This window comes from Furipterus horrens, unplaced genomic scaffold, assembly GCF_987537825.1.
Source record: "Furipterus horrens unplaced genomic scaffold, mFurHor1.1.pri manual_scaffold_7, whole genome shotgun sequence".
Classification (NCBI taxonomy): domain Eukaryota; kingdom Metazoa; phylum Chordata; class Mammalia; order Chiroptera; family Furipteridae; genus Furipterus; species Furipterus horrens.
In genome coordinates this window covers 126,147,889-126,163,170 of record NW_028327177.1, presented here as the reverse complement: position 1 = coordinate 126,163,170, position 15,282 = coordinate 126,147,889, and the positions used below count along the sequence as shown (strand labels likewise).

At 36.8% G+C, this 15,282-nt stretch overlaps 1 protein-coding gene across 8 annotated transcripts in view; it reads left to right on the top strand.

Annotated features, from left to right (window-relative positions):
* Positions 1–15,282, top strand: part of NEK10 (NIMA related kinase 10) — a 162,935-nt gene that overhangs the window by 122,879 nt on the left and 24,774 nt on the right. For 3 of the 8 annotated variants that reach the window (XM_090284408.1, XM_090284401.1, XM_090284402.1), the window contains exons 29-33: positions 891–945; positions 4,506–4,543; positions 4,643–4,783; positions 13,326–13,355; positions 14,618–14,718. In XM_090284408.1, the coding sequence (XP_090140534.1) occupies positions 891–945; positions 4,506–4,543; positions 4,643–4,783; positions 13,326–13,355; positions 14,618–14,718 (365 nt within the window). Of the gene's footprint in view, positions 1–890; positions 946–4,505; positions 4,544–4,642; positions 4,784–10,797; positions 11,130–13,325; positions 13,356–14,617; positions 14,719–15,282 lie in introns of those variants that run through there. The other 5 variants (XM_090284404.1, XM_090284403.1, XM_090284406.1 and 2 more) reach the window with 3 other exon arrangements.

Here is a 15,282-nt window from a genome sequence, read left to right as displayed (position 1 = left end):
AAGGATTCGATTCACTCAACAAATCCGTAACTGAAAAAGAGGTGTTATAATGGAAGGAGGAGAGAAAATAATAAATTTTAAGAGTAAGTTGATGGAATATTAAATAGCGTAGATAGAAATACTCAAACAAATTAAGTAGAAATAATTCTTTTACCAATGACTATACTATGAAAATGACTTCTCACCAATGACTATCTCAAAAAAGGTTTAAAATAGGCTCCCCCCAGGATAAAAGTAGAACCTTAAGTCTTCGCTTCACTCCTTGTCCCTTGTCAAACTTAATTGGAAAGCTGGTGACTAGATGTTCCAGGTTTTCTGGGACAACCCCAGTTTCCAACACTCCGCTCTTTTTTCCCTGTAAATTCAAGCCTGCTAGGCCAAATGTCTTGTTTTGTAATTTGGAAAACATGAATATCGTACATTAAAAATACCCATGCATATAAACCTGTGTAGTAAATTCTAGAAGCAGTTAATTGCTGACTGTTTTATGGTGAATTCAGTGTTGTAGATCTCCGGTAACAGTGGCAGAGAGCATCAGCAGTGATATGGGGAGGGAGAATTCGGACCCTTAAATTTGCATATGGTAACTTGCAGTTAGCTGTCTTGGCAAGGGTTTTAGGATGATTGCGACACAGATGTGTTATTGTTCATCGTAAGCGATTAATGGCGGAGTGTTTTTGCTTAGCGCCTTTTCTTTGGAAGAAAGACCCTTAGACAAACCTGTCAAGTAAACAGTAATTTGCAACATTATAAACGAAGACAGTCTCTATAGTACATGCAGTTGCTCGCATAGTACAATGAAGCATGTTTTAAGCAAGCAATGAGACAAATGAATAAATAAAAGGTTTGCATTTGGAAAATATAAAATTATATCTGTTTTCTTGTTCCAGGCATTTTAAAGAGAAGTTTTAGTGCTTCAGGAGGAGAAAGACAATCCCAAACAAGGTATATACACATTGAGCTCCTAGAAATATTTTTAGCCTCTGTAGGGTTGAGTTATTGGTGGTTAAATTGAAAGTTGGTATCTAGAAGTTTCCCTGGGCATGCGGAAATAGGGGCTCTTAGCACCCACCCTTCCAGAACTGATTGCAGTTTACCAAGCAGAATACCAGGAGGAGTACTAAGCTTGGTCCTGGGTTTTAGTCTAGCTTTGTGATCTTCAGCCAATCAGTTTCTCTGAGCTCAAGGGGAGGCCCTGGCTCCTTATATTTTGTTTTTGCACACCCCCAGGGTTTAGGCTTTATCCTCATGGTAAACATGGACCACATCAGGTCCACATGTGGCCCGCGGGAAGTGGAGACACGCACCTTCCTTTTAAGGATGTGACCCAGATGTTGTGCTCATCCCTCCTGCTCACATACCATTGGCCAGAACTTTGTCCTATGACCACATCTACCTGCAAGGAAGGATGGATATGTGTGGGGAATTCTGTTTTAAAAGGAAGAAGAAATCGTTATTTTGGGATAACTAGAAGTTTCTGCAACAGTTGTTTCCTGGGCTAAGGGCTAAAACCAACCTATTCGATCTGGTCTTCTCCAAGTCCCGGGCCTCCTTCCTGAGAGTAGTTTCAGGGGCATCGGGTGAGGCTGGTGTGAGCAGAAGCCTGAATGGGGCAGTTTTAGAAGTGACAGAGGCAGGAATGTGGAGCAATTAAAGAAAGTGAGGGGTGAGCTGGAACAGTTAGCTGGTAGGGAATGTTTGATGTAAAAGGGCCTTCTAGAATCTGTGACTGCAGGCTTCTTTCAGTCAGTATAATTATTTTGAGATTTGTTTATGTTTTGTGTATCAATAGTTAATTCCTTTTTATTGTTAAGTAGTATCCCATTGTATGAATATACCATTGTTTGTTTGGACATTCCTGTTTATGGACATTTGAGTTTCAGTATTTGGCTATTACAAATAAAGCCGAGATGAACATCTCTGTCTTTATATCTAGAAATGACATGGTTGGATCATATGGTAGATTTATGCTTAATCTTTTAAGAAACTGCCAAACTGTTTTCCAGAGGGGTTATATGATCTTTATATTCTCAGTTTGAGAGATTTGAACTTCATGTGTATATTGAGTGGGGTTGAAGTGAATGATAGTGTTTATTGTAATCATCTTTTATTTTGATGTGTGTGTCTCTGAAGTCATGAAGTGTAAGAGGGAAGACAGAATTTGCTTTTCATCATCAAACACTCACAAAATATTATCTACTTTCAAATAATCATATAAAATGAATATCCTTATTGTTAATATTGGCTTGATATTTTGTGCACATTGACAGAGTTAGCCAAAAGCTGAATTAATGTCTGTGTCAGGAAAAAGAATCTGAAAGTTCAATACTTAGGACTTTCTTTGAAATTTCCAGCTTTAATCATTTTCAGTGATCTAAGTGATCTAATGTCTTCTGCCTTCATTACTACTTGCTGAGAAAGAATTGAGAATGGGCTTGACTTTTCCCAGTTGTTGGCTGGGTTTTATAGTCCCAGTAAATATATTGGTAATTCTGAGTCATAACATTTCATTTCAAATTACAGATAAATTATTCTGTATTGTGGAATGGATAATGCACACAGGGGCTTCAGCCTCTTTCAGTATCACATACACCCCAGTACTACTAAGCTTGGGTCACTGTATTATGATCTTCTTAAAAATATCAATTAACATTTACTACTGTGTGTTGGTAGCACCAGACTATGCCCAGTCTTCTACTGCATTGCCCAGGGCACAGAAGTGCCAGTCCACAAATGCTTGTTAGTTAATAGTTGAATTGTTTTTTATCTCAGCATGAAGTCTGTATTTCTCATGTAGTAGGACTGCAATCTCACCTACTGGCTTGAACCTACAGCTTTTGCCATAGTCACAGCGTAAAGCCCCCCACCCCCTTTTCTTTAAGATTCTGTTGCTCAGGCAACAAGATTTCTCCATGCCTACTTGGGTCCCGTTGCTAAGGCAACACAGTATAGTTTGCTGGCTGCCTTAACACATTGGATGGTTGCAGTATCAGAGATGCCTGTGGTTCACAACTTCTTTGATAAATCAGTGTATGCATAATTGTATTCAGGGTTGTACACCTGACTCTGGCCTTTGTATATAAATATGATTATGGACATTTGTAACCATCCAGAAAGACCTGTTTGTAATCTCAGGAGCTATGGGTCCTGCCTCCTGTTAGCAGAAGTCTTGCTCATTTTCACTTGCGGCTCTTCTCTACCCCCACCCCTTTTAATGCACTTGCACATGCCAGGGTACAGTGTGTGGGCAAGGATGTGAGGTGCTGAACGGTGCCCTGCTCCTCATCTCAGCCCTGAGGCCTCCTGCCCACTTGTGGGCACCACTGAAATAATGCACTCTGAATTTTCTGAGGGCAAAGGCCATCCCTTTTCTTGCTTTGAACACGCCTGTTATCCCAGGGCTTGGAAGAGTATATTATCTGTGCAAGGCAGGCGAGCTTCACTTACTTTTCAAGGCTCTGGAAACATGGGCTGGGAATGGGACAAATAAAATAATGGGATTGAGAGAGCTGGTTTGGTATGGGGTTAGCAGAAATGGAAAAGGATAGGGAAGGAACTCACAGATGCAAAGATTTGGTATTACTCTAGTACTTAGATGAGGTAGTGGGTAATGAAGGCCAATTTTGTTATTCCTCATGCCTTAGGTATGTGTTGCGTGCATATATCAACATTTCTATGACTAAAATGAATAGGGTGAGGTAAGAGAATTATCAATCATGTTTATTTGAATCTCTATATTCATTGATTCATACTCACAAATGACTATCGTCTGCCTTATACATGGTAGATGTATATATTTTTATTGGATTGCATTAAATTGATGTGTGGTTCTTAAAACATGCCAGGGCACATATTTTTAAAATTTTATTAAAAAAAGAACACTAGTAAGAAAATTGGCTCTAAAATTTAGTGGGAAAAACAAAGTTAAAGGTTATTTATGGTTGTCCTTCGTGGGGTCTTAGGCCATCTCCCCTGGGTGGAAGGCACTGAGACCAACCCGAAAAATGATGAGGAAATCTAGAAAATCTAGAATTTTAGGGCAGTGCAAACAAGCGATATTAATGATACTGGAAACTTTAGGGAAAAAATAATTTTTATAAATTGCAAAAATTATCACTTTTCAAGGAAGAGTTATAGTTTCTTTTTTAAGAAAAAAACAGAAAAATGACAAACCTAAAATTTTAAATATTATTTCTTTTTATACAAAATCAGTATGTTGATTTTAGTATAACAAGAAAATTGTTCAAGGCTCCTCATCATTCTTAGAGCTTATAAACAACTGCGATGGGATAAGTTTCTTCCATTAGTCAGTGGGTTGTCAGTTCTGCTTTGGGTTCAGATGTTTATTTCCTTCTTTATTAAACCATTGAGAGTGTCTTCAGGGGGGATGAGGGGTATTTATTTATCGCTAGAATCTAAACCACTGCAAGGGGTAGGCTTTCAGTAAATGTTGGTCAAGTCCAAGTTGAACAAGTCCTTCTAATAGCCCCTAATTCCGTTTTCAGGGACTTCAGTGGTGGAGTAGGATCAAGACCAAGACCAGGTAACTTAGTGTTGGCAGCAGTGAAATCATGTATGTCTCCCTGAAATTCAATGTAATTTATGTTATAGTTTTATATCTTTCCCCCTTTTATTTCTTCAGCTTTGCTGCCTCTTGACCTGCTTCTGAAAGTGCCACCCCTCATGCTCAGGGCCCACATTAAGGAGGTAGAGGCTGAGTTAGCGACGGGGTGGCAGTCCCATAGTCTTCCCGCTGTGATTCTCCGCAATCTCAAAGACCATGGTAGTACTTATTAGATCAAGTTTATGTCAAGCACACGATGGGTGAACACAGAATTATAGTTGGGTCTGAAATGTCTGAACGATGCTTGGGAGGCAATTTTAATACAAATAGCAGAAGAATTTTGTCTACCGTTATTTGGCACTTAAGAATATCAAAATGCTTTCTGTGTTCACTTATTTGATTTAAATATAGGTTGTTTTTCTAAAATTTGCATTTCTGCTTTGGTGGGAATGTTAACCAGTTGAACTATTGATGCTTAAAGTGCATACTTACTAACAAAAATTAGTAGCTATGTTTTAATTACATATTTCTGTAAGCTCTAGACCTGTATGATACAAGAGGCTAAAGCATATTTTTTTCTATCTATATTCTGACACAGATAAATCCTTTTTATTTCAATTTTTATTTGATTAAAACAATGTTATATCACATTGTTCCTTTAATAATTTAATAATTATGGATTCTTAAAACATAAATATTTATAATAATGGTTTGGATGGGGGAAGAGTGTGTTCATTAGTTTCTGATTTCTATTAAAGAGGACCGAAGTACAGCAGTAATGGTAAAATTGTTAGCTAAACCTGGACAATTCAGGAAAAAGTTCATTGATTGTGCTTGTAACATGTGTAGGAGTGTATGACTCTTGAGTATAGAGTTCCATTTTTCTACATTGGTTAATTTTGAATTACTTAATGCAATTTTCACTTTAACTTCCTTAATTCACAGTTTTTTGTGGAGTTAACACATGTCGTGAACAAAGGTGATGAGAAATGATTTACTGTAATATTAGTCTATCTCTTTATATTTATTAAAGTTGCTTTGAAACAGGTAGTGACAGTTTGGGGTCATTTACATGTATGTCAACATAGATGCAAAAAAGGAAGATTTTGTTATTAAGATGTCTAAAGCTGTCATGTTGACCATGCTCTGCTCCTACTATGTTGGCATAAGGTAAGTTCATAGCATAATCATGAAACTAAAATAAGCATTGTGTATTAATTTTATAGCAGCACAACAGAACAAACACAGATATGTAAGCAATTCACAGTTCTGTTGTGATTCACAATAGGGATTCTTTTTACTAAAGGGCATGTTGAATTATTTCAGTTTAAGATATAACTTTATGTCAATGACATTGATCATATCTTTAAACAAACTAGTCACATTATAGCACAGTTTACATGTAATGTATTTCTTAGACCTACAGTTTGTTAGCCTGTCCAATTTTTAAAAATTCACTGATATTTTAAAAATTTAAAACAGAATATTCTATAGCATTTGTAGGTGTTGTCAGTGAATGCTAAAGTTTATCCACAGAGGAGATAATATTATAGAACACATTAAAGCATACGATAATTTGGGTTACTACCTATGATAGTAAGTAGTAGGTTTCTATTTTCGACAAAAAATAAAATTTCATTTCCTTCCATCTTGAAACAACTGGTATCAGCCCCATCCACTTAGACCACCTTATCTGCAAGTCATGCTCCATTCTAGTTGTCACCTCTGTATCTCTAGCCTAAGAGAATGAAAAGGTGTCATGAGACACCAATGCTCTGGTAATTTGTGAGTTATATACTTTAGGTATTCATTACTCGGAATAGGTAATAGCACTGGAATGTAAGCATGATTTACTTATATTAATAAAAAGCAGATCATATCACTGTATTTCATTAATTTAAAATTTGATTTAGCATTCTTAGATTAAAAAGGAGCATACTGGAAATTATATATAACCAATAGTCGCAGCCCTGTATTGCCTAAATGTTCCAGAAAAAATTGTCAGGGAGGGGAGATTTACGCCAAAACCTGGATATGCCCCCAGGATTCTATCTAGTATGTGAACCTCATTTTCCATGTGCTATGGCAGAACAAAGGGTAAGAACCATAATTTTGATGTCCCAAGTGGCTGTATTGTAATAAGACCTTGCCTATGCGGTACTCCTAAAATGTGGACTTCTTGGTCCTATAGTGATGACACAGCAGTATCAAAACTACCGTAGAACAAGTAACCATGGAACCACTTCAGGTTAACGCAATGAAAAGTCCTCTTATTTTGTTTTTTAATATTAATTAGATTATGTAAATAATTTATTTTATAGACATTCTATAGGTTAAATAATAGACTATAGTTCTCTTCTAATAGAAATAAAAATTTAGAGATTCCTATGTTTGGGGGTTGAAAATATTAATGAAGATTTTTATTGTGGAAAGTTCGCCATACCTGAGTTCCATCTGTACTACTATTTTCCTGATACATGTTTCTTTAATTTTTTGAAAGAAACATTAAATTTTATTTTTCAATTACAGTTTACATTCCATATTATTTTGTATTAATTTCAGGTGTACAGCATAGTGATTAGATAATCATATACTTTACAATGTGTTCCCCCCGATATTTCCAGTGCCCAACCGTCACCATACATAATTATTACAATATTATTGATGGTATTCCCTGTATGTTTCTTTAATTTGATTCACATTCTCAACTTACATTTATTTGAAAGGGAGTTTATGTTATTGCTACAAATAGGGAGCCAGTATATACCACTTTCCATAAATAGATAGCAGCTGTAAAATTAAATGCAAATCTAAGCAAGACAGCATTATTAAATTCTAAATAGATATTGCTATCTGCTTATGATGAGGTCTTTTTTATGAAACAGTATCAGCTAATATTTGAGAAATGGTAGCAACACACTTGCTCCCTACTGAAACTTAACCTTGATATAATCAGTAGGAAGAATATTGGAAAAGAAAAGGAAAGGAAAAGAAATAGTTTTCCAACCCAATTTATGTACAGTGTAAAACTAGGCTGTATAGAATGCCCTGTGCTTTGTAAAACTCAGTTTATAAAAATAATTGATTAGTCCCCTTGCCTATAGAGTCAGATGAATAAATCAAACAACTGGATGCTTTGAATGAGAAAAAGAAATGTCTAAGGTCTATTGTATATAGAAAGGAGTACTTTTCTGCTGAGGTAGAGGAAAGGGTGTTCTATATATATGAAAATTAAATCGTACCAAAACATATTACAAGAAATGTATTCTTTGTCAATACTTAAGAGTACATTTTAATGTTATGTATGCTATCAGAGTGGGTCAAGTGTCGTCGTCGTCGTCGGCAGCCGTCCGTCTCGAGAGACGATGGTGTAGCTTCTTAAGAGTCTATCTGCACCGCCGAGAATGGCAGTGCAGTCCGACTCGGGAGTGACACGGTATCTGTCTCCTCCCGTGTTGAATCGACATCTTGCGATGACGCTGGAGTGTCCTCTCCAGTGAAGCTGAAGCTACAGAGCCTGGGCGGGGTGATATGGAGGGTCTGCTGTTGCCCATGCAGCAGACCCCCCCTCTCTTAGCAGCTGAAGGATCCAAGGGAAAGACGGAGTCGATACAGCTTGGCTTCAGGTGCGCCGCAGGAGTTGCCGGTGTTGACTACAACGTCAAACCGCCTTAGGGACTCCGGCTCCGGATTTTCTGTCAGGGTTTACTCCCCTAGCCTTTCCCCTGAAGAGGTATGCCGCAAGGCAGCGGAGGTTTTTTGGAGTCAGAGTTTTCCTTCTCTGATGTGCCCTGACTGGAAGATCGAACCAGCGACACTTAGCTCGCAGGCCGACGCTCAATCCACTGAGCTAAACCATCCAGGGCAAGTGGGTCAAGTGTAAACTTTTGGAAACATGAGTCAAACTCAAATTTAAAGAGCAAATGTAATGTCAACTGAGAATGTGGCCTAATTTGACTGGATTGATACTGATATTTTTCTCTCACTTGCTCAATTTCTCATTTTCAGCAGTATTAGCAGGCACTGAACTGATGCATGGAAATCCTTATGCTCTGCATTTTGACTAGAAATGGGTACTTTGTGATATCTGGGCTCCTAATTTTGTTTTCTTACTAGATGACAGAAAATCTATTTTTATACTTGTCTTTTGTTCATAAAGATCTGATCTAAAGAAAGTAGTGCTCCATGCAAATATTCCAGAGAGCACAGCTATATTCTAGTTGTCCTTATTATGAGCAATCTTCAGTAGCTTATATTCAAATTAGTTATTCACAAAAAGTACTTCATACTAAATTTCACAATTACGAAAGTGATTTTGAGTACATGCCTTCTCTCATTTGACTGCATAGCAATCCTTTTAGCATATAAAAAATGTACTCATCCAATTTTAATAAAAACTTTTAATACTAGTCTATACCATGCAATTTGGCATATCATTCTATACTTTTCTATATTGTTTATTGGATTTTGTTATATTAGCTGTATCTTCCAACCAGGTTCTAAGGGTCTTAAGTGAAGTTTGCATAGACCTCTGAGATCAGGCCCTTGAAAACTACTTATTAGTGACTGATGCAGACTTATCCTGCATGATCTCTGTCCATCCTTGCTATTGAGAAAAATACATAAGTAATCTCATGATTACTTAAAGAATGGAAACAATAGTATTTTAATGCTAGACTACAGATTGGGGAAGGGGTGGATGACAACACATTTCCTTTACCAGTGATAATTTGCTTCCTAATTATTCTTGCCAAGGGAGGCATTGAGGGAGTGTTGACCAGGTCTCAGGAGGATGCTGCTGGAAGTGTAGATATTTTTTCATATTCTTTGTAGGAAAATGTCTTTCCAAAGCTATGCTCAGATTCACAAAAGTTATTGATGGTCCAAATCCCAAACCACCTGCCAGCTGCAAATCAGCTGTTCAGTGGCTGCTCCCGCCCTGCCCCAAGGGTTTCTGCCTCAGGGGAAAGGCTAAATGGAAGGAGGGGCAAGTTACAGCATCCCCTGGCAGGAATTAAAGAAAGGGCAGTGTGGCTTGGGTGATGGATGGTAGTATCTGTTCAAAAATAATTGCATCGAGAGAAAAGCAAGGCTCTCAAATTGCAAATTGCTATTATTAATTATTTTGATGAAGTAAAAACATAATTTTGGAGTATATTCAACTAGCCTTTGAGTTGTCATCAGAGAGTAGTTTGAGTATCAGTGATGACAGGTCAGTGAACACTGATGAGAAAGCATTGTGAGGCCTCTTCTGGCTGCGCCACCAGCCTGTGCTCCAGTGCTCCTGAGGCCTCACCCATGCTTAATTGACTTTCCTCACTATGGACTCCATAGATTATTTAGGATGTTTTAGATTGTGATTTAGTTAAAAAAATTTTTTTATGTAACTATTTTTAAAAACTATATTGAAGTGCAAAAACACAACTCATAAAGTTATTCTTTAGCAAGTGTTCTAGTTTTATTTAATCCATTAATGATGGAACTGGTTCCAAAAACATTTAAAGAACAGAGATTTATATAGTTAGTCAAGAAAGAAAAGCTGCCATAACATTGCTAAATTAAGCATAAGACTGGTGAAATTTCAACAGGGCAATAAAATCATATTTTTGTGATTTACTTCTTCATCGGCCCATGAAGTCATACCAATATGTTATTTTCTGCAGTTTAATAGCTAACACTGCCAGGCTGTAACGTGCCTGCACCTTTATCGGTGTGGATTGTTAGTTAAATATACAGGACATTACCCAAAAGTATTAGATTAGGATCAAGTGGGGTTATTAGAAAATGCTCTAGCATGGTGTCCAATAATTAAGCAATGACCATTTTGCAGGGAGGATTCAGAAAAATAGTAGGTTGATACTATACCTTAGTCAACTGGGGGAATACAGTATAATCCTTTTTTGTCAATTTGTAGCAATTAACAGCTCTCATTGTAAACTATAGTTTTAATAGATTGGATATATAGTGTAAATCAAATCTCGAAGCCCAGGGATGGGCAACAAGTAACTTGGTGTTTTAATGTGCCGTGACATAATAAAACAGAATGGATGCACTGCATAGGCAACAAAGACCTAACGCTTCCAGTTTATGACACGTATATGATTTCCAAAATTATTTAATCTGTTAAGTGCTCAAAGGTACACGTAGAACATCACATTAAAGTCGCACCCTTTTAAGAAGAGAAACAGTATTTCAGGCCATGGAAGGAGAGTAGACTTGATTCTCTGTTCCAGGTCACCAGACACCGTGTCCATGAGTCCACGGCCTCCCGGTGATGAGCTAGCAGAGAACCGGGAGCCCGTCCAATTCCGTGCGGACGGCGGCATGAGCGGGCAGCGTTTAGGTCCCACCTGCCTCCGTGTCTGCGCTCACTTGCTCTCTGCTCTTGGTTGGGCTATGTCTTTAATCTCAGTCTCCTTATCAGTATAATGGGGCTAAAAACAACTACGCTTCAGGATGCTTGTGAGGATTAGATGAGACGAAATGCATAAAACCCTCCCCAACATCTCCGGGGCCTGCTAAAGACGTACCAGTCACCCCCTTGGTCCTGCTCCCTACCTGCCGGCGGGGAAAACAGCTGTTGAGTGTCGTGCACCCTGCAGAGTAAGCGAGCAAATATAATTATTTTTGATACTTTTAAGTAAATTGGCCCCTAAAGGGATTTTTGTAGTTTTCTTCTAAATTTTAAAACACTAATTAAATTCACTTAAAACTATTAAAGGAACACAAAGCATTACAATTTTAAACTTCGATTTTATTTACATTTTAATAAGACCAAATATCATGTATCTTTTATATTACAAACAACATAGATATGAATCATGGGCAAGCTATGACTGATATTAAACTATAATCCCCTTCTATGACATCTTTTTAAGAGAAAATTATTCTAATAAAATTTTTCTTAGGACACATTGTCAATGGAAAAATGTGTTGCATTTTTTTGTGTGTGACTAGTTAGCATGTGTAATGTTTTCAGCGTGCTGATCTGAAAGACTTATTGAGAGAGCATGCTTTAAATCTCAATATGATATGGCTAACATTTGCCATGCGCATCACAGCTGTTAATATTTAAATGAGGAATAAAAGATCAAAAAGGTTTCTATTTGGCTGTTTATCTTTTTTTTCCCTAAAATTATTAAGGGATAAATAAATCTATCTTTTGGGGTGAGGGAACTTAAGACATTATGAAGCTTTAATCTTGTAGAAAAGGAAGAATAATAGTTTTCATACCCAGAATTAGCTGAAGTTGTTCAGGAGACCAAGAAGGTTTGCAAGTATTATAGCTAGACTCCCTCCCATTTTTTTCCTTGTCTTGAATTTTCTCTTTCTCCCCAAATCCTAACTCACTTGATTGCTCACATCTTAGTAAATTGTCCAGAGCACACCAGGAGTGTGGAGCTGGTCATGGCATCCTGTTTTTCCATGACACAGCAGCTGCAGGTATCTGAGAGATTGTTCTACACCTGAGACTAAAAATTACCTTTTTTTCTAGGCGATGGGGTGGGAAATATCCTTTAAACTGAGAAGAAGTAACAGATTAGGTGAAAATGCATTTAACATATAAAATGCAGTAAAGGAATTAGTATTCAGACTATGTCAAGAGCACTTACAAACCAATAAGAAAAAAAAATAAAAGCAAGGGACACAAACGGGAAATTCACCAAAGAAGTACAATAACCTCATCTGCCTTCAGATAAATACAAAGTAAATCAGATAGGCAGAACTGAAAAGTCTGATAATACATAGTGTTGATCAAAGTGTAGAAAAATGGATTCTCTTCTGGTCAAAGTGCAAATTGCTTCAGTCACTTTAAAATATATTTATTAAAATAAGAATTATGTATATCTGTTGGCCCAGCTAGTATTTAATTTCTCCTTATATATATGCTAGAAGACCTTGCACTTATGCACAATTAGGCATGCACAGGTATGTATACTCAGTGCCGCATCATTTATAATTATGAGAAATTGAAAGCAAACTAAGTATCTGTTGAGACCCAAGTGGCTAAGTAAACTATGATGCCTGCAGAAAGTGGTCATGAAGAATGAGCTAGAACCCTGTGTTGGCAAAAAAGACTCCATGCCAGACTGAATGAGAAAAAGAAATTATAAAAGTCTTATGATGTGTCACCATATATTTAATAAGACAGAAAGAATGCACGAGATAATGCTATAGCTTCTCTGCAATAATAGCTTTCAGATTCTTTTGGAAATGACCCTCAATAAGAAACACATTTTATATCTCAAATGAATGGACTCTTACTAAATGCAATGCACTCTGAAAATTTTCTATCCTGTTCCACTTCATTCTATCCCATTTTTCAAAATGCGGGTCATGGCCCATTAAACTGATTTCAGGACTCAACCACAGTTTGAAAAAATACTGTTGTGAGGTTACACACTAATGTATGTAACTGGGTAGAAAAGTGACTGGGAGGCAACACCCCAAGCTGCTATCAAAGGTTACTTCTGGGGAGGCTGGTGGGTGGTGGTTCCAGGGAGCCTCCAGCATCTTCCGCGGTACTTCTGTTGTTATTATGTTTGTTTGTTTGCTTGTTTTATTTGGGACAGTGTAATTAAACATTTTTAAATTTATTTTTTTAGAGACTAAGCAATCAAAACTGTTCCAAAGTCAAGAATTCACTGGAATTAAGAGAGAGTGGTCAAAGGGTCTTAAGAGAAACAATTTTAAGTTGCTTTGCATAATTGGGTATTGCAGAAGAGAGGCATTCTAGCTAACTATCTCTTTTTGTATCTAGGGCCACAGATGAGCACATTCTTGTGGCAAGGTAGAGTCAAACCCATGTTACATCCCACTCAAAATGTCATCACAAATCTAAGAATGCTCTGCCAGGCTGTGAGATTTTAACTTGTTCCCTATAAATATTAAGTCCACATATCAGAAACATAAAGTAGTCAACGTAAGCATGATAAAAAACTAAGCTGTTTAGTTTCTGAAAATGCGAAGTTAATGTTCCTGTTGCAACTTCAACTTGGCCACATTGCATGGTCTCTAGCTTTTGGTATGGGTCTAGATAGACAAATTAATGTTTTAAGAATTATCTCTGCAAGAAACCACCACTGTAGAAAATATGACATATAGAGTTGGCCATTTCTGCGGGCTATCACTCCAGCTTTCTGTTTTCTGTTATAGAGCTATTTTAATTCTTTCTGATTTATTTTCACATATTTATCCTGAGTAATTTATTAACTTCATCTTGATGGTCAAGTAATTTAACTGATCCTTATAAGGAGTTAGACACAGTGCCTAGGGAAGATAGATTCTTTAAATTTTAAACATTCAAATAAAAAATTAAGTGCAGATGAACTAGAACTGGATTATTTCTCATGTGAATATCTTACTTAACTCAATAAAGACACCCATAAAGAAAATAATATTTGACACCACCCTAGTGTAAAACTATGAAAATGGTGTGGCTCTATGATGATCAATTAGGATAAATTATAAATGTGTTCTATTGAGACCTAGACAGAAATCCAGGTGAAAATTATAATTTTTAATAATCAGTGGTTTGAAAGTTACTTAATTAGAAGTAACTTTCATTACTTAGAATTTTTTTGTTTTGGGAAATTTTTTCCTCTGTAAGATTATCTACTCTGTTTTCATTCAGTAGTTGTAATAAAATTAGTTTTAAATATGTTAAATGAGTTTAAATTTTAAAAGCATGATAATCTCTTAATTGCACATATCTACAGCCTAGCTTTTCAATGGCCACAGTATCCAAAGCACCACTGACTCCTGGTGGCAGCCTCGTGTAATTACAGGCAAAAATTCCAAGTGATAACCCATCTCTCAGATGTTATGATTAACATCATTATGTTACTTAGAAATCTGAGACGTGAAAGGAAAGAATTGTGCATCCATATTATAAAATATTGAAGTGTTACAGGGTCTCTGTATACTGTCTCGTTGGTAGAACTGGGATCTTGGCTTAAATTTTTTCTAGAATTTTACTCCATTTTCTACTAATAATCATGTTTAAGAGAAAAAAGCAGTGTCCTGACTAAATGAAAAATTTATGGTCCACAGCATCTGCAGGGATTGCTGTATCCCAGAGGAAAGTACGTCAAATCAGTGATCCTATTCAGCAGATCTTAATTCAGCTGCACAAAATCATCTACATCACACAGGTCAGTGTTTTAACTTTTTATTTCCTTTTAATCTTAAATATAAATTTGCTGCTAATATTGCTTAAGAACTTTGTGGAACTTTCAATTAGAGTGAATACTTGTTCTTATCTTCCCCAACTACAAATATTTGGGGGACACTCCAGCTTAGCAGCAGAGCTAGGGTTAAAATAAAAAGCAAATATGTAAGATTTCTCCTGTGACCTAAAGCCTGCTCTTTCACGGTTAGTGCACAGCCACAACCAATTCAATACGAATAGGCAGTCACTGTGGGGATGAAACTGGGAATAGAGACAGGCTTTTGAAGCAGCTTTACTACAGGAAGGAGAGAAGAAGGTGGTGCCCACCCACAAATCCTGAGGTTGCTCGGTTAAGACCAGGACCTCTCAGAGAAATGAAAACTAAAAGCACACAAAATCCAGGATTGTTAAGACTTCCTATTTCTAAATCTCAGTGACTCTTAGGCACTGGGGAAGCAGTCATTGTTTAAAAATGGCTATTAATTATTTACAGAAATTTGTCTGACTTGATTATTTATTTACCAAAGGTAGGTACTGTTCATAAGCA